This window comes from Xenopus laevis, chromosome 5L (assembly GCF_017654675.1).
Source record: "Xenopus laevis strain J_2021 chromosome 5L, Xenopus_laevis_v10.1, whole genome shotgun sequence".
NCBI lineage: Eukaryota > Metazoa > Chordata > Amphibia > Anura > Pipidae > Xenopus > Xenopus laevis.
This window is the reverse complement of record NC_054379.1, coordinates 71,941,636-71,965,329: the sequence shown is the minus strand read 5'-3', so window position 1 is coordinate 71,965,329 and position 23,694 is coordinate 71,941,636. Positions and strand designations below refer to the sequence as shown.

Genomic DNA, 23,694 nt, shown 5'->3' with positions numbered 1-23,694 from the left:
TACAGCAAATTAAGTGTAGTTTTAGTGTAGTTTAGTTGTAGATGTAGTCCTTTTTTTTTTTTTTTGTATTGTATGTCACTTTGGGTAATTCACAAAATAAGTATAAGAAAAAGCTCTGGTTCACTTAAAACTTAAATTTATTTCTCTGGAATACTTTATATAAGGATTGATACAAAGAAGGTGATACCGGAAATAGAGTAAAATGTATTCTGAGATGATACTTTAGCTTAAAGACTATTACAATGTTTTATTTTTGATTATTATATTCTACTTGGACTTCTTAGTTTTTATGGTTCGAAAAGGCCTGCAAGGAGACAATTTGCTTTATATAAACCTAGGCCTAGTTTCTTTCTTTATACAAGAAATACTGTATCTTTAACTATGTTATGTAAAAATGCCGTATATGTTATTAAGCATTTAAGTAAACAAGGCTATGTACATTATATATATATTGACTTTTATGCAAAGTCTGTGTTGTAAAATTTAAAAATTGCCCAATAAAAAACATTGAAATTAAAGAAGCCTTCGTATTCAATGGAGCCTTAAATTTTATTTACTAAAGGGAAGCAGTGAAGATTGTGTATGCTTTTTTTAAACCTACAGCTTCCATGGCACACTGGCATGTTTTCCCGGAAAATTTTACTTCATAAAAGGCAGAATAGAAGAGCCAGATGTTTTGGGTACAAAAGATGGAGAGGGCAGTGGATATTGCAGGTGAGTAGAGAGTGAGCAGAGTGGGTGGTGTGAGAGTGGGTTTGAGAAGCCATGCAGACTAATCAGGAAAGGGTAGTGAAAGGAATCCCAAAATTGTGGTCCTTGGGCACAAATACTAACTAGCCTGACTCTGACTATAATAATAAGTTCTGCAAGGTCTTAAGAGCACATTCTCAAAAACGGTTGTATGATTTCATTAAAATGCTTCAGCATGTTTATGTCAATTGTGACAAAAAAAAAAAAAAAAAGAAACCATTGTGATTGTGTCTAAAGTAATATGGAGCCACTGTAAATTCCCTACAATTGGAACACTTTGAACCATGAACAGCCCCACAGAGAATAACAGCAGGGGAATGTAATTACAGTAAATAAATATAGAAAAGGTGCTAGTATCAAGCAATCCTAAATCTCAGCATTACATAACAAGCTAAAAAACTACCAGCTGTATTACAGGTTTTATTGCTTATGGAAATATGAAGTTTTGTATTAAATGTAGAAAGAAAAAATGGATGGGGAAAGGACTAAAATAGTTAAGTATATAATATAATATCTGTTTGACTAAATATATTTAGATTTTAGAGCCACCCATTGGTTATAAATATGTTATCGTTTCTAAGTTTATAATAATCTTTTAAAAAAATAATACATGTTTAACAAATATTTTAGATTAATGTCTGATTGAATATACGCCTGTTGTACATATACGTATTCAATGAAATATTCAATCGAGTTTTTAGATTATAAAACATAAAACATTTCTTATTATAGTTCTCTGCAGTATATAGTATATTCATTTGTGCTTTTTAGTAAAAATGCTAGGTAGAAATTTAAAGCAGGAAAGCAGTGTTTTTCATTTAAGACAGCATTTAAATATACTGTAGACAGCAAATGCAATGCTTTGATCAGTCAAACCTTTGCTGTACCTGTTTAATGTAACTATAAATTAACTGTAAAGTATGTGAATGTCACTAAACTCTGGAAGCCATTTGTAGGAAAGCCATGTATTTACTCTAATTTTATTCACATGTTGGGCTATAAGGCTATAGCCATTGCTGTACACATTATTATTTAGGGACATTGATTTATGGCCCATCTGAACTTACTATTAAACTGGATGTCTCAGTCAAAAAGAGGTATAAAAAAAAGAATGCTCCAAATTACGGAAAGGCCATCTACTAAAGACTGCATTTTATCCAAATAATCCAAATTTTATAAAATGATTTCCTTTTTTATCTGTAATAATACAACAGAACCTTGTACTTGGTCCAAACTAAGATATGATTAATCCTTATTGGAAAACCAGCCTATTGGCTTTATTTAATGTTTATATAGTTTTCTAGTAGAATTAAGGTATGACAATCCAAATTACAGAAAGATCCCTTATCTGGAAAACCCCAGGTCCTAAGCATTCTGGATAACAGATCCCATATCTGTAGTAAAGTAACAATAGATCTTGGGTTTGTGGAAGTGGAATTTAATTGTAGCAGTATTCTGACACTGCAGCTGTGTTAATTCTGAGAGAATAGATTCACTAAAAGTAGAACAAATCTTGTCAATATTTGGTAAACTTGGAAAGTGACATGAGAAGCAATATTGTAACTACCATGGGGTTTCTTACATGCTTTACTGCACTGCTTTAAAGGGGTGGTTCATCTTTACATTACATTTTAGTATCTTATAGAATAGCTAACTATAGCAACTTTTCAATTGGTCTTCATTTTTATTTTTTTTATAGTTTTTAAATTATTTGCTTTCTTCTTTTGACTCTTTCCAGCTTTGAAATGCAGGTCACTGAACCCATGAAAAAAATGTGCTGTAATGCTACAACTTTATTGTTATTGCTACTTTGTATTACTCATCTTAATATTTAGACGCTCTCTTATTCATATTCCAGTCTCTCTCAAATCACAGCATGTTTGCTAGGGTAATTTGGACCATAGCAACCAAATTGCTGAAATTGCAAACTGGAAAACTGGAGAATAAAATGCTAAATAACAAAAAAACTACAAATAAAAAATGAAAACCAATTTCAAATTGTCTCAGAAAACTACTCTCTACATCAGTACTGTCAAACTGGCGGCCTGTGGCCCGCATCCCGCCCATGGCCCCCCCCCCTTGTGTGGTCCCCTACATGAAAGTCTGCCTGCTGTGATTGCTTAGCTTGTGTAAGCTTTAAGTGGACAGCCAAGAAGGAACTGCACATGCTGATGTTTGCCTGGCCTTCCTATGTTACACTACTGATGAGAAGCTGTTGTCATTCTGCAAGTCTGTGGCAGATTTATTAAATGCCATACCTAGGGGGTTATTTACTAAACTCTGAATGCAAAAAACACGAAAAATGTGTGATTTTTTTAATAAAATCGGACTTATAAAAAAATCACGAGTTTTTTTGGAATTTATTAAACACCGAGGATGGAAAACTCTGAATCTGAAAATCCAGCATCTCAGACCTGTCGAGGTCAATGGGAGAAGTCCCAATGATTTTTTGATGTGCAGTGGGTTTTTGGCAATACCCTGAAGTTTTCAGAGTTTTCAGGCAAAATGCAGAGTTTTTGCTTGAAAAATCCAAAAAAATCGTGAAAATCAGATGAAAAATCTGAAAAAATCTTGGAAATATGATTTTTTCACGCAGACAAAATTTTCAGGAAAGTGTGTTAATAAATAAGCCCAGTTTTTTTCAGAAAATATTGAGATAAATAACCCCCCTAGGGTTGAATGATGTAAAATAAAAGAAAACTCTTGTGTTTTCTTGCACTAATTGCATTTTTCCCTGTGTGTAGGATTATTTTTCATAAGTGTCTTTTTCAAAAATTACAAAATTACCAACTAAAACCAGACAAGCTTTTTATCTCTTAAAAAAACATTTGTTTAAAAAAATCCTGCAAAAGAATAAAAAAAAGAACACTGCATGAAAATGAAGTGGGACCTGTCACCCTAATAAATATGCCCAAGTCCCAGTTTATTATGTCAGTCAATATAAGAATGTGTAAACTGTTATCAAGCCAAACTTTGCATTATCCAAAAATCTCATGTATGCACAAGAAAGGAGGACCTGATGCATGTGCCCATGCACAGGCTACGCAATTACAGACATTGGGAAAGGAATGGGAATATAGTGAGTGTAGGAGTTGTAGAAATTAAAGTGAAAGTGATTGCTGTGCCTCATTAATAGATGTGGGGAAGGCAATATATGATTGGCTGAAATTCTAAATACGTTTATACCAGGCTTGGATGTTTTAATAAAATAAAAAATATGGGTTTCATGTTTTATTTTAAAAGGACTTTTATTATACAGCTTTTTAAGTCTGGGTGACAGGTCCCCTTTAAGGAAAAGTTTACAATTGCCCTATACAAGTCATCAAATTAAAAAGGGATGAAAGGTAAATTATTCAGATGCAAAAGAATTACCTGACATCTTTATATATCCAGATATAAATCTTTGAAATTATATTTTGATTAAAAAAAACACAGTTGATTGTTTAGTGAAAACATTTTCACATGGTGTAAGTTCATACAGTTTAAAAATTAGTTTCACTTCTTTCATAAATATATCATATTTCATGTGGATTTCAAATGCCTAATAATTTCACTGTTAAACCTTAATAGGCAATATTATTACTAGTTTCATTATAAATATATAAAATACAGCACATAAAATAACCCACACATTTTCTGTAGGCAAGATATAGGACAATTAAAATGATGTAAGTAAGCAATAAGATTCCATGGGAACGCTTCTTTGGCTTACACAACCCACAGAGTAATAAAGTCTTGCAGATATACAGTTATCTGCACTTTATATCTTTTGGTTAAAAAATATTATATACACATTCTCAAGAGGAAAAATACTTCTAATTTATGATGATAAACATATTTTATTTCATATTAAAATCTTGTTTCGGAGGTGCCTCTTTTAAGGTTGTTACTCAAAAATTCATCATGTTCAAAACTTAAGTTATTGTGGGACCGTGAAATCATCAAGAGTTTCTCCTTGTTTGTGTAGTCCTTTTTAGCAGATTGAGCTGGGGGCACAATCAGCCTGTCCATTGGGTCCTCTTTGTTTTCAAGCTTCATATACCCTTTGCTATTGCTTCGGTCAAGTCTAGGCCAGCTGGGGTGCTTTCTTTGTTCAGCTTGTACAGTTAAGGTAGAATGACCTCTTTCTAAGTCTAAAGATTTTGAATGAGCGGATAAAATATGCAAAGAAGTATTAGATCCAAACGGCTTGCGAGCAGCTCCAGGAGATAAAAGCTGTCCAGTGCTTGGTATAGGTGTGGGGGAATGGTTACTTGGCAGTGGTTCCATAATAGAATAGCTTCTTATTAGGGGTGCATTGGTAGGTTTAAAAGGCCTGATAATATCTGGGGAAGGAACAGATAATGAATCCACTGACACGTTCCTCGGTCTGCTACTATTAATTTCCGAGTCTTCTGTGATGTTATCAATATCCGGTTCATCAATGACACAGTTATTCAGTTTTATTACAGGCAATGTAAAGGCATTAATAGATGAAGATACAATTGACTTTGTCTCACATTTTTTGGAACCACTATACTTCTCATCTCCTAATTTGTTTGAATGACAAGGAATTCCAAAAACGGAACCAGAGCCTTCCATGAGAAGTGGTGGTAACAAATTTGCAAAGGTCTTGGTTTCACGAGGATGGTTTTCCTCATCCCCCATAGAGCTGAAACTTTTGTAGCTGTCACTCATTCCAGAAAATGATGCAATTGTATTTGCTGCCAATTTAGATGCACATGTATTTTCAGAATGTCTGAATTCAGATTCTCCATGCAAGCCAGAAAATGTGCCATTTAAATGCTTCTGTTCCTTGATTCTTGTACTGTGAATATCTATGACAGTTGAATAGATGTCTCTCATATGAATAACTTTAGTTTCCTTGTCCCGGTTTTCATGAAGGATAGCATTGGCACAGATAAAAATAAATATTCCAATCCCCATGGTAAACGGACCTAACATTTTCATCTTTTCTGAGTGTAGATGTTGTTCAAAGAATTTTACCATAACCCCAGCTTTTTCCAAAATTTTGGTTCGGTTAACCTCAACTCTAACTTCAGAAGCTAAAAATGCCTCTTTCTGAGGCCAGTATCCAAGTACTGCCATGGCTATTCCTGCTACAGATATTAACACTCCCAGGATAAGAAAAAAGCCAGATGGAGAGTAAAGACGAATTTTTCCTCGCACAATGACTACGTCTGCTCTTGGTCGCCGTCTCACTGGTTTTTTATCTGGAGGTGGTGAAGTAGGTCGTGACAGCAGGTGCTGAGATCTGGCAGAGTCTTGCCTTTTTAAGGCTGCCAGTCCAGTTATAACTCCTCCAGTTGCTATCATAATTCTCACTTAGGTTCTGCAGAATTAAAGAAAACAAAATGTTAAATTCTAAAATACATGTAGATCATAGCAAAATCATGACATAAACTAGCATGCCATTCTAGAGATAAAGCACTTTTTTACTACCAGTGTCAAAGCAACTATATGGACCTAACCATATGCCACTATAGAATTACAATAAACTGGTTACATTGGGAAAGTATTTATAGTACAAACTGTATTTTATATATAAAAATATACACATACTATAAACTATAGTATGTGTTATACTCAAACAATGATTGTGTAATACTTTTAACCATATTCTTATTAATGACTATGGTTATCCCATTTGGAATTGATGCAAAAATGTAATATAGGTTTTAAATAAAATGAATAAGAAAAATGTGCATATCGCATATTCTTCATTAGACAGTTGTTATATGTGACTTTAAATTGTGATTGTTTATAGCACAAGTTTTTAGCTGCTTAGGTAGCACTTTTTTGGAGCAAAAATAAGGACTCTGTCCAGCTAGAAAGCTTTTTTTTCCACTGATGAATGGGTTGTTAAATAGATTTGCAGTTTAATTATATATGTGCTAAAGAATAATTGCTCAATTGAAAAAAAATACACTGTGAAATAATATTTTTACTAAATTGTATTAACTTTCCTCATAGGTATTAAGTAAATGATGCTTAACGGGGTGGTTCACTTTTAGTATGTTATAGAATGGCTAATTCGAAGCAATTTTTCATTTGGTCTTCATTTTTTCTTTATTATACTTGTTTAATTATTTGCCTTCTTGTGCGTATTTCTAGCTTTCAAATTGGGGTCAGTGACCCCCATCTAAAAACAAAATTCTACAAATCTATTGTTATTGCTACATTTTAAAACTCATCTTTCTACCCATGCCCTCTCATTGTCAAGGATTAGGTAGGGGGCACTGTGGAGACTGAAGGGAAAGGGCGAGTCCTTGAGACAGGAGCTGTATGTGCCTAGGGAACACTTGAAGGGAAGGTTGATGAGAAGAGTCTGTCTGGATCAGGTGCAGAACAGGGCGGAGAGGGCAAAGATCAGGACTGGACTGGGCAGGAAGAAGAGGGCGACGACTCAACAGGAACAGACTGGACGGGGCAGGAGTGGAAGGAGACTAGAGTGGATAGCAAGAGAGGACTGGAGCAGGATAGCAAGAGAGGACTGGAGCAGCATAGCAAGAGAGGACTGGAGCAGATAGCAAGACAGGACTGGAGCCAAGGATAGCGAGAGAAGGGTACAAGGTAGGGTCAGAAAGCAAGAATCAGGAACAGGCAAGACAAGGTCAGTACAAGGTGAAGTCAGGGCAAGGTACAAGGTGGAATAGGAAGCAGAAATCTGGAACAAGCAAGGCAGGGTCAGGTCAAGGTCAAGGCTGGGAAAGAACAAGATAGGGTAAAGCAAGACAAGACAAGGACAGGCAGACAAGGAAAGGAGGAATAATAAGGGAAAAGGGGCAAGCGCTAGAACTACCTAGTTAGGGGCGCTGCCACAGTACTCTGGCAAGGAGTGTTCTAAGTGCTGCCCTTAAATAGGGAAGAGTCAGCCCTGATTGGCTGATTGCAACTAGGCAGCAGCTGGGTGGGGCTGCAGAGGCCAAACAGGCGGCAGCTGAGCTGGGGCTGGAGAGGCCAATCAGGCGGCAGCTGGACTGGGACTGGAGAGACCAGGTTACACATAGCGAGCAACCCTACAGGCTGCTCACCTGGCCAAATGGTTAAGGTATTGAGCCAGAAACCCAAAGGTCCCTGGCTTGAATCCCAGCAATACCTTACACTCATGCATGATTGCTAGTAATCTGAACCCTAGCAACTTAATTGCTGAAACTGAAAACTGGAGAGCTGTTGAATAAAAAGCTAAATAATTAAAAAACCACAAATTAAAAATGAAAACAAATTTCAAATTGTCTCAGAGTATCACTCTCTACATCATACTAAAAGTTAATTTAAAGGTGAACAACCCTTTGAAGCACTGCATGAAAATGTTGCCTACAGGATTGACTGCCATTCCCAATAACTCATTTCAGCATGGTGATGGCAATATAATTAATTCTTGGGACATTGTCACCCATATAGAGATTGTTGGACTTGAATTTTGCAACTGACAAATGTCATGGAAATATGTATGATTTGAGCAGAGTTATAATAAATAATGGATAGTTTTTAGATAAATCTATTTAAAACACAAAGCTTGCCAAAACAATATCTTTCAAATAAAGCTATTCTTCTTGTAAGCCCAGACAGAATGTGTTGATTCCCAATCAGGCTTACTCAGGTGGAACCTAGACATGGCACTGCCTTTATCATGTATCATTAGGGAATGTGTATACAAGACATGGTTTTCGTTCATAAGAATCTACAGTATGTTTCACATCAGGATTGTCTCAGCCCCAACTGAGAATGATACAATGGCAGCTGATGCTGTTCTTGTACTTTTAGACATGCTGTTCTAAATGTCCTGTGGTGAACTGTAAGATTTAACAGGGGGCTGCCTCTATTATTTTCTGTTTGTATACATCACTCTGTTCACCTTAGGTCAATCTAGTAAGTGTAACAAGTAAAAAGAATTATGTACTGTACCATGTAGGTACAATGTTATTATTGAAAAACGGATTGATAATGATTTGCTGCTAATCAGCTAAGGAAAAGGTTGATATAAAAGGCAAAACTGTATACATTTTATTTTATGTTTTACAAAGAATTAGTCACATTGTGCCGGTCCTATTTCTCAGGAAAGCTTTGTTATGGAACCGTCTTAATCATGCTTTAATGTATATAATACTAAAAAGGGTTTTGAGATTTCATTTCACATGATGCAAAGTGTCACAGGGAGTTAAGTTGTAGTGTTAGCTAAGAAATATGTGTGTAATAAATATTAGAAGTGCATATATAGTTTGAACCATTATTATTATTATTTAAAATGTTCAATGACATGATAATGCTAGCCTAATAAAAGTTAAAAGAAATATCTTTGACTTGGTCTTGTTTACCCCACATACTTGTTTCTATTTCAAAAGATTTGCCCTCATCTCAAAAGCTACAAAGCAGTATCACAATTCAGTCACTAATCACTTTCTATTTTGTTTATTTGAACAATATTCATCCCTTGAACCTCTATTCCATCAAATATTCCGCTGCTCTTCTGTTGCTACTGCATTTACTTCCATGTTAGCTCCCATAACTTTCCATGAATGACCTTTAAAATGTCACAGCTAAATTTAACCTTGGCGCGCCATATATTTTATAACATTGTCAACAAATATTCCACTTTTCATCTTCACAAAACAGATAAAAATAAGGCTAGAAAATCACTTTCAAAATAAAGGGCATGTCGAATAAATTCAGAATGCTAGATTACACAGATTGTAAAATGATTGTTTTCAGACCTTATCGGATTTTTTTTGTGCTAGAAATCATGAATATGAATAATGGTTTAGAAAACATTGTTTTTATATTTATTAAGTAAAACAAAAATATGTAAAAATCCAAAAATTCAGCCCCTGAAAGTGTGCAAGGTCATGTAGAAGCTGTATGTATTTAAATTGAGCTTTTCAAAGTGAAACACAAATTCGAACCATTTTCCACAATACTATTCATTCCAAGTTTTAAATATTAACATTTTTGATTAAATAAGGTAACATTTGTGTTTTGTAATTGTGCATTTATTTAAGTAGAAAAAAACTCAAAAACTACACAAATCCAAATATTAATAAATAGACCTCCCCATTTAATCAGTGCATTCCTTTCATATGAATTATTTAGAAGAATCCCAAATTTCTCACGATTAGGTAACCATACATGAAAGTCAAAATAATCCCACTATTGTCCAGATTCACTAAAGATCCTTATGAATTGATAGATTCCAGTTTTTGGTATTGTTAAAATAAATCAATTGAATCAGTTCTTTTGAATTGAATTGTTCTTTTATTAATCTAATTCAGATCAATGTACCAGGAAAGAAGTAAATAAATGTAAATATTGATCGATAGCTGCTATTTATTGACTTGACTGGGTAAACAAAATTTAAAATTCGAACATCCCACACCAACCACTTTTTGGCTGGTTTAGAAAAACTGATCCTAAAGGTTCGGACAATGATAAATATTGACTCTGATTGCTATTCATCTGATCAAACTGAAACGTTGGATTGATTCTCATTATGTTGCCACAAAGCGGCAACATAATGCTGCTGTAAAGAGATACTTTAAACGGTATAGGGGGTTATGTAATAGAAGGCACTACGTTTGACCATGGGCAGTAACCCATAGCAACCAATCAGCAGGTATTATTTACTGGTCATCTGTTGTTTAAAAGCTGTTGTTGCTATGGGTTACTGCCACTTTAGTTTTTGAGAAATTAGATCAATTCTCATTAAGTCAGGATTTTCAATAAAATCATTAATTGACTTTGCTAACCAGTGTTTCTGAAGAGCAAAAGATTCTTTATTTTGGACTTCAATCAAACTAATTTTTCTACATTAGTTAGAGAAGCCTTGATTTTGTCTAAAACTTTTTACAGGGAAAAAAAATTTTTTTTTAGAGATTTATTGTACCCCAAAGATGCTAAAAATCAGTATCTGGCCATCAAATAGTAACCTTCACTTCTGTTGTTATTTTGATAACATAACTATTTGAAGCAGTAGTTATTATTGTATCATACCAGTCATTATATTACGCCATGGGGATCAGGAGATGTTGAATACAAAAAGGACACGATTCAAGAAAATATGAGGGGCAAAAGACAATATTTATCTTGCCAACCAAAGCAATGCAATGTTTCTTTGTCTGGAAGCATACATAGAGCTTTTCAGCCTAGCTATTTTCAAACTGTAGCATTACAAATCACTCCTGCAGTTACCATTGACTTGAATGGGTAATGACTGATAGTGCCTGAAATTATCTATTTTTGGGAAGTTAGTGGAAGCCACAGGATATAATATTGTGCTCTTTTCATTCCCCTGAAAAGTACCATGTATGGCATGAGCCTTACACTTAGGGGGTTATTTACTAAAACTCGAATTTATCTCATATTTTTATGAAACCAAGCTCAACCAAACTCCCATCCACGATTTTATCTTATTTATCAATAAAATAACTTTAAAAAGTCAGGACAGGAAAAAACTCAAGCGAAAACTAAAATTGTATGAATTTTTTGGATGCCCAAATTGCCTGATTTTTTTGGGTTAACACACCTGAAACCCCTGAAATGTATTATTATCAGATGAAACTCAGCACAAACCACAATATCTTCAAATTGTAAAAGGGACATCTGCCATTGACTTGTACATGACCACGGCGAGTTTGAGATGGTGGATTTTCTGACTTTTAGCAGCTTCAGGGTATAATAAATCCAATAGGCTGGTTTTGCTTCCAATATGGATTAATTATATCTTAATTTAGATCAAGTACAAGGTACTGTTTTGTTTATAAGAGAAACAAAGGAAATCATTTTAAAAAATTTGGATTATTTAGATAAAATGGAATCCTGTAATTTTAAAAACTTTTTTGTATAACAGGTTTCCGGATAACTAATTCCATACCTGTATAAACAGGCAGTGTCGGACTGGGGGTCCTGGGCCCACTGGGACTGTTACCTTGGGGGCCCCCACACAGTGTCGGACTGGGACACCAGGGGCCCACCCAAAGACCTTAGACCAGGGGCCCACTCTCAGTAATATTATTTTTCCTCTCCTCGCTCAACCTCTTTTCTCCTAGTCTCTTTTCTTTACATATTATAATCTATTAATCCATCTATTTATCCTCTTTGTTCTCATAGAAATTGATAATGACCATGAAATAGGCCAAATGTTTAGAAGCAGGAGGGCCCACTGACACCTTGGCCCACCTGGAGTTTTCCTGGTATCCCTGTGGGCCAGTCCGACACTGTAAACAGGGTTATATGATAAAAGGTGCAACATTTGCTATGTGTTTAGTAAACCATAGCAAGCAATCAGCACTAAGCACTTACTAATTTGTAAGCATTAATGAGTTGTTATGGGTTACTAGAACATTCCAAACTTTTTACCTTTTATTACATTACTCTGTGAGATTTTGATGCTGCAAAAGTACTCCAGCTAAATATTCTAGTCAATCTGTTGAAACAGTTTTTGCTCATATTACAGGGTCTATAAAACAGAAATGCTTAAATAAATGCATGTACTGTTTACAACATCAATATGCCGTGCTCAATAAAAGCTCTGCAAAAATGTGCATCCTCTAGAGAATAAAACTCCAAATGCAATTTGTTGGTAATACTTTTCAAGCAATCAAAACAAAAGCATAATACTGTACTGGTATGGGAACTGTTATCCAGAATGCCCAGGACTTGGGGTTTTCCGTATAATGGATCTTTCTGTAATTTGGATCTTCATGCCTTAAGTCTAATTGAAAATCATATAAACATTAAATAAACCCAATAGACTGGTTTTGCTGCCAATAAGGATTAATTATATCTTAGTTTGCATCAAGTACAAGGTATTGTTTTATTATTAAAGCGGAAAAAGGAAGTCATTTTAAAAAAAAATAATTATTTGGTTAAAATGTTGTCTACGAGAGATCCTATAATTTGGATCTATCTGGATAATGAATTTCCAGATAACGTATCCCATACCGGTACTTAATAGAACAAGTAATTGTAAACAAATGCATACCATATGTAATTTGCATTTAAAAGTCTAAATATAGGTTACTTGTCTTTATAAATTAACAGACAGCTAACAAAACCGAAGCCTTCTATGAAAGTAGTCTTTTACTAAATCCTTGCAAGTTAATTAAGGACTACAACGAAAGATTAATAGAATACAAAGTATAACATAATTCAAACAAATTATATATCTATTTTCTAATATTTTAGAAAATAGAATTCAGCATTATGCTGACAGATTTAATGCATTATTAACCTAATTTACTAATCTAGGGGAACATGCAAAAAGCAAAACAAGGTGCAAAGTACCCTATTACACTTTACCATGCTCCATCAGTTGTGCATTAAAGGAGAACTAATGCTTAACCAAAGTAGTAGTTAGAAATGTTGTACATTATGTTTTGGTCTTCTGTATCAGCCCAATGCAACCACATCCCTTTAGCAGGGAAGATTTGTGCCTCTGGAGTAGCTCCCCATCTTCTTTTCTGCTGATTCACTGCACATGCTCTGTGCTGCTGTCACTTACTGAGCTTAGGGACCCACTCACAATATACAGTACACATAGAATATAAATGTCACAATAGAAGGCTGATTAGTAGATGGGCAAATCTGTCCTGTTTTGCTTCGCCAAAAACTTCAGGGAAACTTCAAAAAAATTTGTGAAACTGTGAACACATTGAAGTCAATGGGCGTCAAAATAATTTTGACGAGTGACAATTTTTATGTGCTCGACAATTTTTACACTTTCAACTTCTTGCATTAAAGTCAATAGATGGCAACATTTTTTTGTTGCAACAAAAATTTTCACCGACAAATTGCAAATCCATGCCTGGCAAATAAATTCAACCAACACTACTGATTAGTAATTAATACAGATAATTACTACATGACAGTACAGAAACCAGTGCAATTAGCATCAGAATTTAATAATCAGCCTTGTAGTATCACCTTATATTACAGACAAACCTCATTTTCTGCTTAATAATTTGCGACAACCCCTAAGCTTAGCTTCTCAACAGCTGCGCAGAGCCCACTGATCATGTGAGTGTCACAGACACTTTTCAGAATGGTGACCCCCTGTGACAAGTTTGAAGTCCTGGATCATTGCTGCTATTGAGAAGCTGAAACTTGAGGCTGGTGCAAGAAGTATATAAAATATGGCATTTTTAGACATATTCATTTTTAGGGTTTAGTTCTCCTTTAAAGTGTAGCTCTTTGCACTCCTACAATAAAGCGCAGAAAGCTGCACCATGCTCTAAATACAGTATTGCCTGATTTTGACTTTATTTAGAGGGAGTGGGTGTAGTGTCTGAAATGTAAGCTTACCCTGGAATGGTGCCTATAATATAGTGATGGGTGAAAATTCGCAAACCAACTTTTATACGCACATCTATTTTGTCCAAATGCAGTAAGGTCAAAGGGCCTCTGAACAATTTTGACACGTGCCAATTTTTTTTTGTCATGGTGGATTTTTTGCCTGCAAATTTTCTATGCAGTTTTGAGAAAACATTTGCTGTCGGCAAAAAGTGGAAATTTGCAGAGAATCCATGCCTGGTCGCCCATCACTACTGGCTTGCTTATCAATCAGACATGTGGGTTAAGGAGTTCAAGGGGCCACACAACCCAGCATCTAAAGCTTGTTTATAGCATTTACCTGGTGTTACACTCACAGTGAAGGCTTATCATAAGATATGAATAAAGCACCTATAAGAAAAGGAAGTGACTGCCAGAAAGACACCCAGTAAATAGAAAGCAGACAGTTACCCATGGAGTGTGAAGATAATGGTGTAAGAAAAAGAGGCCTGGCACACGGAGCAAGTTAAACCGGGGTCCTACCCCTGGTGTGTTTATTGCATCAACAACGTTGTTGATGCAATAAACACACCAGGGGTAGGACCCCGGTTTAACTTGCTCCGTGTGCCAGGCCTCTTTTTCTTACAGTGTTCGATTTGGGAGTGCCGTCTCCCTCAGGTCTTGGGCACCAGCGTCATCTAACGAAGGGCCTGAGTGTGCGCGTGGTCTCTGTGTATTACAAGATAATGGTGTACTCTGTGTCATTCTGGGTCTATGCCCAATGTCTCCCGGCTATCTAAAAATGTTACTGGGGCATGGAGGGCTCATGGACTAAAAAACAGCTTGGCTCATTGGGGACACCAGGGAGAGAAGATGGCAATGGCCCAGGAGGGTTCAGATATTGCAGAGATAGTGAAGTGACATTTAGATGAAAAATAGATGAGAAAGATGAGAGAGACCTCATGATCCCTCTGTTCCCTGGTATTAAGAATAAGAAGGTCAGAGGGAAGGGCACATATATATTACAGAAAACAAAATATGGGGGTGGAGGGGCAGCAAAGGATTGATTACATGGAGAGAATAAGCAAGCAGCCACAAAGAGAAAAAAAACAAGTTAACCAAAGCTTAGCTGTAGGGAAAAAGAAAACACAAAATAGAGAGACTCAGAACAATCTGTATTACTCTAGAAACAGTTTTTTTTGTTTGTTTTTTTTAAATGAAACATTAGGAACCAATTATATACTGTATTTGACCAAAGTATAACATATAATTGGTGAAAGGTAATGAAACTGAACCATCTGTGACTAAATAGAAAGATGATGTTAAAATATCTTTATGAAAAAAACAAAACACAAAACAAACAGGCCCTTAATTAAAGAAAAGAATTAAAGACATTTATTTTTACCATGTTTTACATCTGAATCTAAAAATCATTTATGCACCCGTCTAATGTTTATAAAATGTATCATCTGCACTGATGCCTGGCTTTATCAGCACAGCTAAGGTCAAAAAAATGGTAAGTATTAAACAACACATGATTAATCTGTGCCCAGCAGATGTTAATCTTTCCGCAATTCATTAATCCACATTTGACCTTAAATCTAATGCATTTATACAATATGCTTTTTTTTCTTTTAAAAGTCCCAAGTGCAGTTAACTGCTGAAAAGTATAATATACAATACACATACTGTATGTTGCCTCAAATGAATTTTATACAATGTTACAGTGTAGCAAAAGAAAATCAGTTTTACTTATGCTAAGCAGTTTTTTTCCATTCAGATATCTTACATTGCTGGATAACATCATTACTGGCTTAAATGCATAGACATGCACAATGCTGAATTCAATCTAGGTTTGTATTTTATTGCAAGAGTAAAAAATTGTAGTGCTCAAATTCCTGATGATTTGTTTCTTCATTATACAGTTTATTAAACCTTTATCATAGGATTTACTTATCATCATTTTTCTTTTTTGCTTTGGAGAGATGTAGTGATTTAATCCATATTTCAGGTTACAAGATAAAACCTGAAAATATAGGGGGCCATATACAAATGCAAGTGCAACAGGCAATGTTTAATTCTTGCCTTTTTTATTTTAAATAAGACTGTATTTTTTCAACAATGCACAGGCAGATATAAGGCAATTCTAAAAGAAAGCATGTTTCCATCTGCAAGAAACCTGAGACTGGGATGAAGAGTCACCTTCCAGCAGAATAATAACTCTAAACCACAGGCAAGAACCTATTTCTTAATGGCTAAGACAAAGCACAGACCTTAATCCAACTGGGAATCTGTGGCATGACATGACAATTGCTGTTTACTAAAAGCCCACATGCAGCCTTTCATGGCTTAAGCAATGTTGTCAAGAAGAAGGGAACAAATAACAGACTCACAACTGATTTGACCACATATTGACCTCATGGAGGGTAAATGATTACAAAAACAGATGTCTGTGGGGAGGGGTGTTTACTTAAAATCAAATTTGTGTCACAGTAAAAAAATATTTTAATTTTTTTTTAATTTCAACTAATAAGTGGTATGTACTGTATGTTGTATAAATCAAATTAAATGCTTCACAATTAAACAAATTTTAATTCAGTGTTGTTGTGACACCAAAAAGAAAAGTCCATGGGGCAAATGCTTTTAAACTGTATGTATTTCTGCATTGATATTGACAGACAGATGTTGCATTGTCTATTTAGTTTCAACACGTCAAGACCACACTTGGGAAAGTGCACCTAAAACCAGGGCTGGATTTGTATTGTGGGTGCCCAGAGGCTGGCATCTCCCACAGTCCCCGCCTCCCTCACAATTGCACATATACCCATCCATCCTACCTACATTCTGAGCACAGGGGTGTGCAGAGACTTTGACAGCGGGCGAAATCTGCCACCTGCCCAGTCCCTAGTGATCCGGATAAAAGATCCCTTTGTGGCCGTGCCTAAAAAATAATGCCCAAGATAAAAAGTCCAAGGGGGTAAATTCTTATACAATGTATGTATTGCTTCATAGATATTCTAGATATTGCATTTAGTTAGATTTCAACACATCAAGACTTACTAATACATATTTATTACAATTTGTCAGTGTTTTTAAGTTGTTTGTAAATCTACTGGCAATCTAAAGCTGTAGCTCTCTTTGCTGGTTCTGACTTTTGAAACAGTGCAGTAAAAGTTAACTCTGTTCCAGCCAATACTCCCACAATGTCCTTCATGTTTCATCACAGGTATGATAATCAGCTTCTGCTACATTAATTTAATAGTCAGAATCAATAGTGAAGAGAATAGCAAGGGAGGGGGCAGACACTGATGTACTGTCCATTCCCACTAAATTCAGTCAGGATGGAAGATGGGGAAGTGAGTCTCAGCTTTTATGTGCCCTCTAAACAGAGCTAGAGAAATCAGGCATCCCCAATAAATGCAGCAGCAAACTCCTTCCTGCTTTTAGAATTCTTCCCCTGCTCTGAACCTTGATGTGTAGACTGCACTAAAGCCTCTTCAATAAAAGGGGTTGGATAGCTTTTTAGCAAGTGAGGGATTCCAAGGATTGGTTTAATTGTAATCTTGGAGTCAGGAAGGAATTTTTTCTTCCTTTGAGGCAAAGTGAAGAGGCTTCAGTGTTTTGTCTTCCTCTTGATCAACTACCAGTTAAGCAAGTTATATATAGACTTAAAAGGTTGAACTTGATGTGAAGTTTGGCTTTTTTCAATCTAACTTTCCTGCATATACCATGAATGTTCCCACCACCATCATTATGTGAGGTCCCCATCTGCTACTTGTCTTTAGGATATGCACCAGCTGCATCTGTGAAATAAATACAATATTTCTGCACAGGGACAGATCTCCTAAGGATCATCCTTAGAAGTAAGGGTCATCTCTAGCAAATGAGGACATTTAATAACCATAGTTAAATGTTTTACTCTCTATGGATTAAAAAAAAAACTTGCTGCAGGTGTTGTAGGGTGCTATAAGCCTCTCACTGCCCAATACACTGTGGAAAAGTCCACATACAATGGAATAGAGGCAAGCACACCAACATGTCAATAGAGTATTACATACCTTCTATTATATTGACTTACCTTCTATTATATTGACTTTGTACATGCCCTAAACTGTTTGCACAGTATAACTTACAATAAAAGATTTAAAGAGGTGATTTGCCTTTAAAGGGCATGTAAATGCAAAAAAATAAAATCCCATTTTACTTTCTTTAATGAAAAAGAAACCTATCTCGAATATACTTTAATTAAAAAATGTGTACAGTTTTTATAAGAAACCTGACTGTATGCAGTGAAATTCTCCCTTCATTTACTGCTATATTTTTTTCGCTATATAGGGCTACAGTTTGTTTTACCTTCCTTGTTCAAATTAGCAGATCAGGGCAGATTTACTAAGCTCGAGTAAATAATTCCAATGCAAAAATATTCGAATTTCGAAGGGTTTTTTTTGGGTACTTCGACCATCAAATTGGTCAAATTCGAAACGATTCGAAGTAAAAATCGTTCGACCATTCGTTAATCGAAGTACTGTCTCTTTAAAAAAAACGTAGACTTCATACTTCGCCACTTTAAACCTACCGAAGTTCAATGTTAGCCTTTGGGGACCTTCCCCAGCACTTTTCTAAGTTAGTTTAGAAGGATATTATCGTTCGATCAAACAATTTTTATTCGATCGCTCGACCGAACGTTTTGCGCTAAAATCCTTCGAATTCGATATTGATGGTCGAATTTGAGGGTTTTTTAACCCTCGAAATTCGACCCTTAATAAATCTGCCCCTTTAATTTAAGGTTGGACGCATGTCTGTTTTCAAACTCATCTATGATTATATGTATTACTTTGAAACTTCAGTAAAAAGGCAGCTACTGTGTTTTTTTTGTTAATGAGACATTTTTCTGCCAATGGAAATCACTGTGGAAGAAACTGTTCATGTGACATTAGCCTACCCAAATTAAAAAATCACCCTCCGCCTATGGGGGGAGCCCCCGCCTTACTTCCCAGCCATGCAGAACTCAAGCAGCTTTGTTTATGACAATCCCTAAGCAGCCCAGACCACACTGAGCATGTGCACAGTCTTAGTCTTGCAAAGATGTTTAACAAAGTTACAAGATGGTGACCCCTTGTAGCCAACTTTGAAAGCATAAATTTGTTTAATTAGGCTTCTGGTGCAGTTTAGTATACAAAATACAGCATTTCACACCTTATTCTATTTTAGCCTTTACATGCCCTTTAAGTTAACTTTTAGTATGTTGTATAATGACTCATTCTAAGCAACTTTTTAATTGGCCTTTATTTTTACTATAGAATTAAGTATCACAATAGCCTTTGATATTATGTCTATCCAAAAAATCATCCAAGCCACTCTTAAAGGCATTAACCGAATCAGCCATCACAACATCACCGGCAGTGCATTCCACAACCTCACTGTAAAGAACCAGCTATGTTGCTTCAACTTAAAGTTATTTTCTTCTAGTCTGAAGGGGTGGCCTCTGGTATGGTGATTGTCTTTATGGGGAAAAGGTCCCCTGCTATTTGTCTATAATGTCCTCTAATGTACTTGTAAAGTGTAATCATGTCCCCTCGCAAATGCCTTTTTTCCAGAGAAAACAACCCCAACATTGACAGTCTACCCTCATAATTTAAGTCTTCCATCCCTCTATCCAGTTGCATACTCCAGATGAGGCCTTACCAGGGACCTATAAAGAGGTATAACTATGTTTTCAACCCTTGAGTTAATGCCCTTATTTATGCAAGACAGAACTTTATTTGCTTTAGTAGCCACATAATGACACTGCCCAAAAGTAGACAACTTGTTATCTACAAAAACCCCAAGATCCTTCTCAAGCAAACTCCCGACACACTGCCATTTAGTGTATAACTTGCATTCATATTATTTTGCCAAAGTGCATAACCTTGCATTTATCAACATTGAACCTCATTTTCCAGTTTGCTGCCCAGTTTCCCAACTTAGACAAATCGCTCTGCCAAGTGGCAGCATCCTGCATGGAACCTATAGTTCTGCACAATTTAGTATCATCTGAAAAAATAGTAGCTTATCCTTTATAAACCCTTCGAAAAGCTTTCCTACTACTGATGTCAGTCTAACTGGCCTATAGTTTTGAGCAGGGCCGGAACTAGGGGTAGGCACATGCCTTGGGCGCAAAGCTTGGGGGGGGCGCCCGGCACGTACCTTTAACTGCTGCCTACCCCTGTCCAGTCTGGCATTCTGTTCCGTGTGCCCATGCACGCATGTGCCTAACTGACGGCAGGATGGTGTGCGCCCTGTTCCATGTGCGCATGCGCCTATCTGACAGTAGGGTGGTGTATGTCATGTTCCATGTGCATATATGCGCATGCGCCTATCTGATGGCAGGGTGATGTGCGATGTGAGGCTGTAGCCAGTGCGCACGCTCACGTCTGCGCGCACAGTGAAGGGGGCGGTGCAGCTGGCCAGTTGCCTGGGGCGCCCGGCCACTCTGGCCCGGCACTGGTTTTGAGGCTGAGAACGGGATCCCTTTTAGAATATCGCCACCACATTAGCAATTCGCCAGTCTCTCTGCACTATGCCAGACCTCTATTCAGACCCTCTCCTAATCAAATCAGACCCTAGTGACAAGAAAGTTAAAACAGCAAACTGGAGAGTTGCTGAATAAAAAACTAAACAACTCAAAAACCACAAATAATTTAAAAATGAAAACCAATTGCAAATTGTCTCAGAATATAATTTTCTGCATCATACTATGGGGCATCTATATTGTGCTGTGTAAAACGAAATTCACAGAAAAAATGGTGTAAAAAGCTGTGTAATATAAATGGTGAATTTATCAAGGTGTGTAATTTTACACCATTTTGGACCGTTATTTTACATTTCTTCCAGCAGAAGTCACTCTAAGAAAAAAAAGTGTAAATATTTTACCCCGTTATTTATGCTGCTTTTTACATTCTGAAGCCTGGTGATGTGTGGTATATTATCCCACAGTTTTTTTACACAGCATAATAAATATGCCCCTTCAAGTTAATTTAAAGCTGAACAACCACTTAAAATATACAGGATATAATTCTCTATTGAAATGTTGGTGTGCTTGCATCTGTTCTATTGTGTGTCTCTCAATAGTATGATATGTTACAGTTACCTTCTTATGATGATGAATATACACTATCTCATTGTATAATTCACCCTACAGTTTATATTATTGTATAGTATATAAACCCATGTAACACTCGCTTAATGCAAGATGGAATTTTCTGTTCTCACCTTGTAAAATCCATTGCAAAATTAAACAAACTATTTTTATAGCATTTTAATTCCCAAAGTGACACAGAACAGACAAGCATTTGCTCTATACCCTTTAATTTACCTTCACTGCTGAGGTTATTGTGGTGCAGCTGGGACTTGCTCAAAACATTATTCTTTATCAGTGTTTGTCTCAGGTGTTACATAAAAGTCAACATGATATTGCTGGCTACATTTTTTTGTCCTCTGCAAACCTGTGCAGTTGCAGATGATGATTAGCCTTTTTATTTTAATTTATTTTTGCTTTGGCATTTTTACTTAAACTAAAAAAACAAGGGGTCCATTATCAGGAAACCAGTTATCCAGAAAGCACCAAATTACAGGAAGGCCATCTGCAATAGACTCCATTTTAATAAAATAAATAAATTTTTTAAAAATCATTTCCTTTTTTTCTCTGTAATAATAAAACAGTACTTTGTTCTTGATTCTAGCTAAGTTGCATGAATCAATATTGGAGGCAAAACAATGCTATTGGGTTTATTTAATATCTACATTATTTTCTGAATTAATATCTAAGTAGACTTAAGGCATGGAAATCCACATTGTGGAAATATCCCTTATCCAGCAAACCCCAATTCCAGAGCATTCTGGATAACAGGTCCCATACCTGTACTAAACCTCAAAATATTTTTTTTCTTTATTTGACTCTATTTCTATTATTGATTTTCATTTTAATTACTGAAGCTTCTTCTTTCAATAAAGCAAACTTGTGTGTTTGTCAAGAGACAAGACAAGAGGACTCATTCAAAAAAGCAAATGTAATGTGCAAAGAACAAAAAGAGATGCAAATATTGATGTTTACCCCTAATGCATAATTTCCCCCTCATAATTACAGACACCTCACCTGCCAAGTATTGTGTGCCAGAACTAGTATAGTTAGTTATTTCTCGGCTTGCTTTAAAAGATCGTAAACCTGTATAATTTGCCATGTGTACACCTTTGCATCTAATGTTCTAATGATCTCTCCTACTCTTGCCCATTAAGCTGTCAATAGGGGAAGGGTAACAGATGGAGAAGAGACATGAAAAAAGCACTGGTGCCATTGGAAGCCAGAACTTTAACCCTGGATGGCATGATTGTAGTATCACAGATTGTAGATTCTATGATCTAAATCACTTCTGTATCCTGAAAGAGATCAGCCATTGATCTACCTCTGCTTTGTTCCACTCACATCTAGGCAATAAGCAGTTGCACTACTGGCCCTGGAGACAATAGTGGACATTTGGAAAACAAGTATCTCCTATTGCCACTGCTTCCTGAGACACCCAGCAGTGCCCTCGCCACCACATTGGGCCACACCGCACTTTTCCATCTGATATCTTGTTACGCAAGTACACTAAACTTCTACAGGATTTAGAAAATTATCCTGAAAAAAAACCCAATATATTATTCTGCTTGTTAAATAAAAAGGCCCCCAAGGATTTGCCACTATAGATTAAGAGCACATGTTCAAAATTGTCTGGCATCTGGGCTGATCCTGCCATGTGACTGTAAGCTCTGTGGGGAAATGACCTCCTTCCTACTGTCTCTCTTACCACATGGCACTTAAGCTCTGTGTATATATATATATATATATATATATATATATATATATATATATAGTACAGTATATATATATTTATTTATTTATTATCAGTGGTAACTATAGAGGAAGCAGACCTCGTTGTGGTGCACAGGATCAAGGAGGCCTGGACATCAGGGTCTGCTTCCCCTAAAGTTACGTGTAAATATCCCCTCTCCCACTCTTCTAATTGAGAGCTAGCAGGAGTATTAAAGCTGGTGGGTAGCAGGCAGGCAGGTATGGGTTGTGCGTGCTGAGCCCATCTTAAAGGTGAACTTCACAAAAACATAACTTAAGCTTTTTGAAAATAAAACATAATTTTAAGCAACTTTGCTATGTACATTAATTAAAAAATATGCAGACTTTTCGTGATTTTTAATGGTTTGGAACAGTTCCCTAAGCCTAGCCCCCTGTTCTCCTGCTGATCTTTCTGACTACTTTGCTGAGCTGCCTGACTACTGTTACTTTGTATCAGCAGCCATCTGTCCTCAGTCTGCATCCTCCAAACTCCACAATTCCCTGCACACAAGATTTCAATAAGGAAAGGAAGATCACAGTGCAATGCATTGTGGGTTATGTAGTTCCTGCATGCTGGCTGTTAGCTGTGGAGAAGTTGTTACAATTTGTCTTTAGTCCCTCCTTCCCTTCCATGATTTCAAATGATGCAGAAAGAGAAGAACTGTTAAACGGTATATTAGGGGTTTCTGTGTTATGTGGGCCTTTTTATCAAATTCTGGTTTGAAAGCCGGAGTTCCCCTTTAAGATTTTTTTTGTTGGGGTGTCCCTGTGTGTAATTTTATATATTGTACAGTGCTGCCTATCCGTACAGC

The 23,694-nt window shown here is 36.2% G+C and overlaps 1 protein-coding gene and 1 long non-coding RNA gene across 2 annotated transcripts in view; one reads left to right on the top strand and one right to left on the bottom strand.

Moving 5' to 3' along the window:
* The first annotated feature begins 601 nt into the window (after positions 1-601).
* On the top strand, positions 602-16,597 carry LOC121393700. The gene is made up of 2 exons (XR_005961271.1): positions 602-714; positions 16,143-16,597. It is a non-coding gene; the product is annotated as an uncharacterized LOC121393700 (long non-coding RNA).
* Positions 3,380-23,694, bottom strand: part of tmem200a.L (transmembrane protein 200A L homeolog) — a 65,519-nt gene continuing 45,204 nt past the window's right edge. The window contains exon 3 of the mRNA XM_018263176.2: positions 3,380-6,082. Coding sequence (XP_018118665.1) covers positions 4,600-6,066 — 1,467 coding nt within the window. The 5' untranslated portion in view covers positions 6,067-6,082 and the 3' untranslated portion in view covers positions 3,380-4,599. The remainder of the gene's footprint in view (positions 6,083-23,694) is intronic.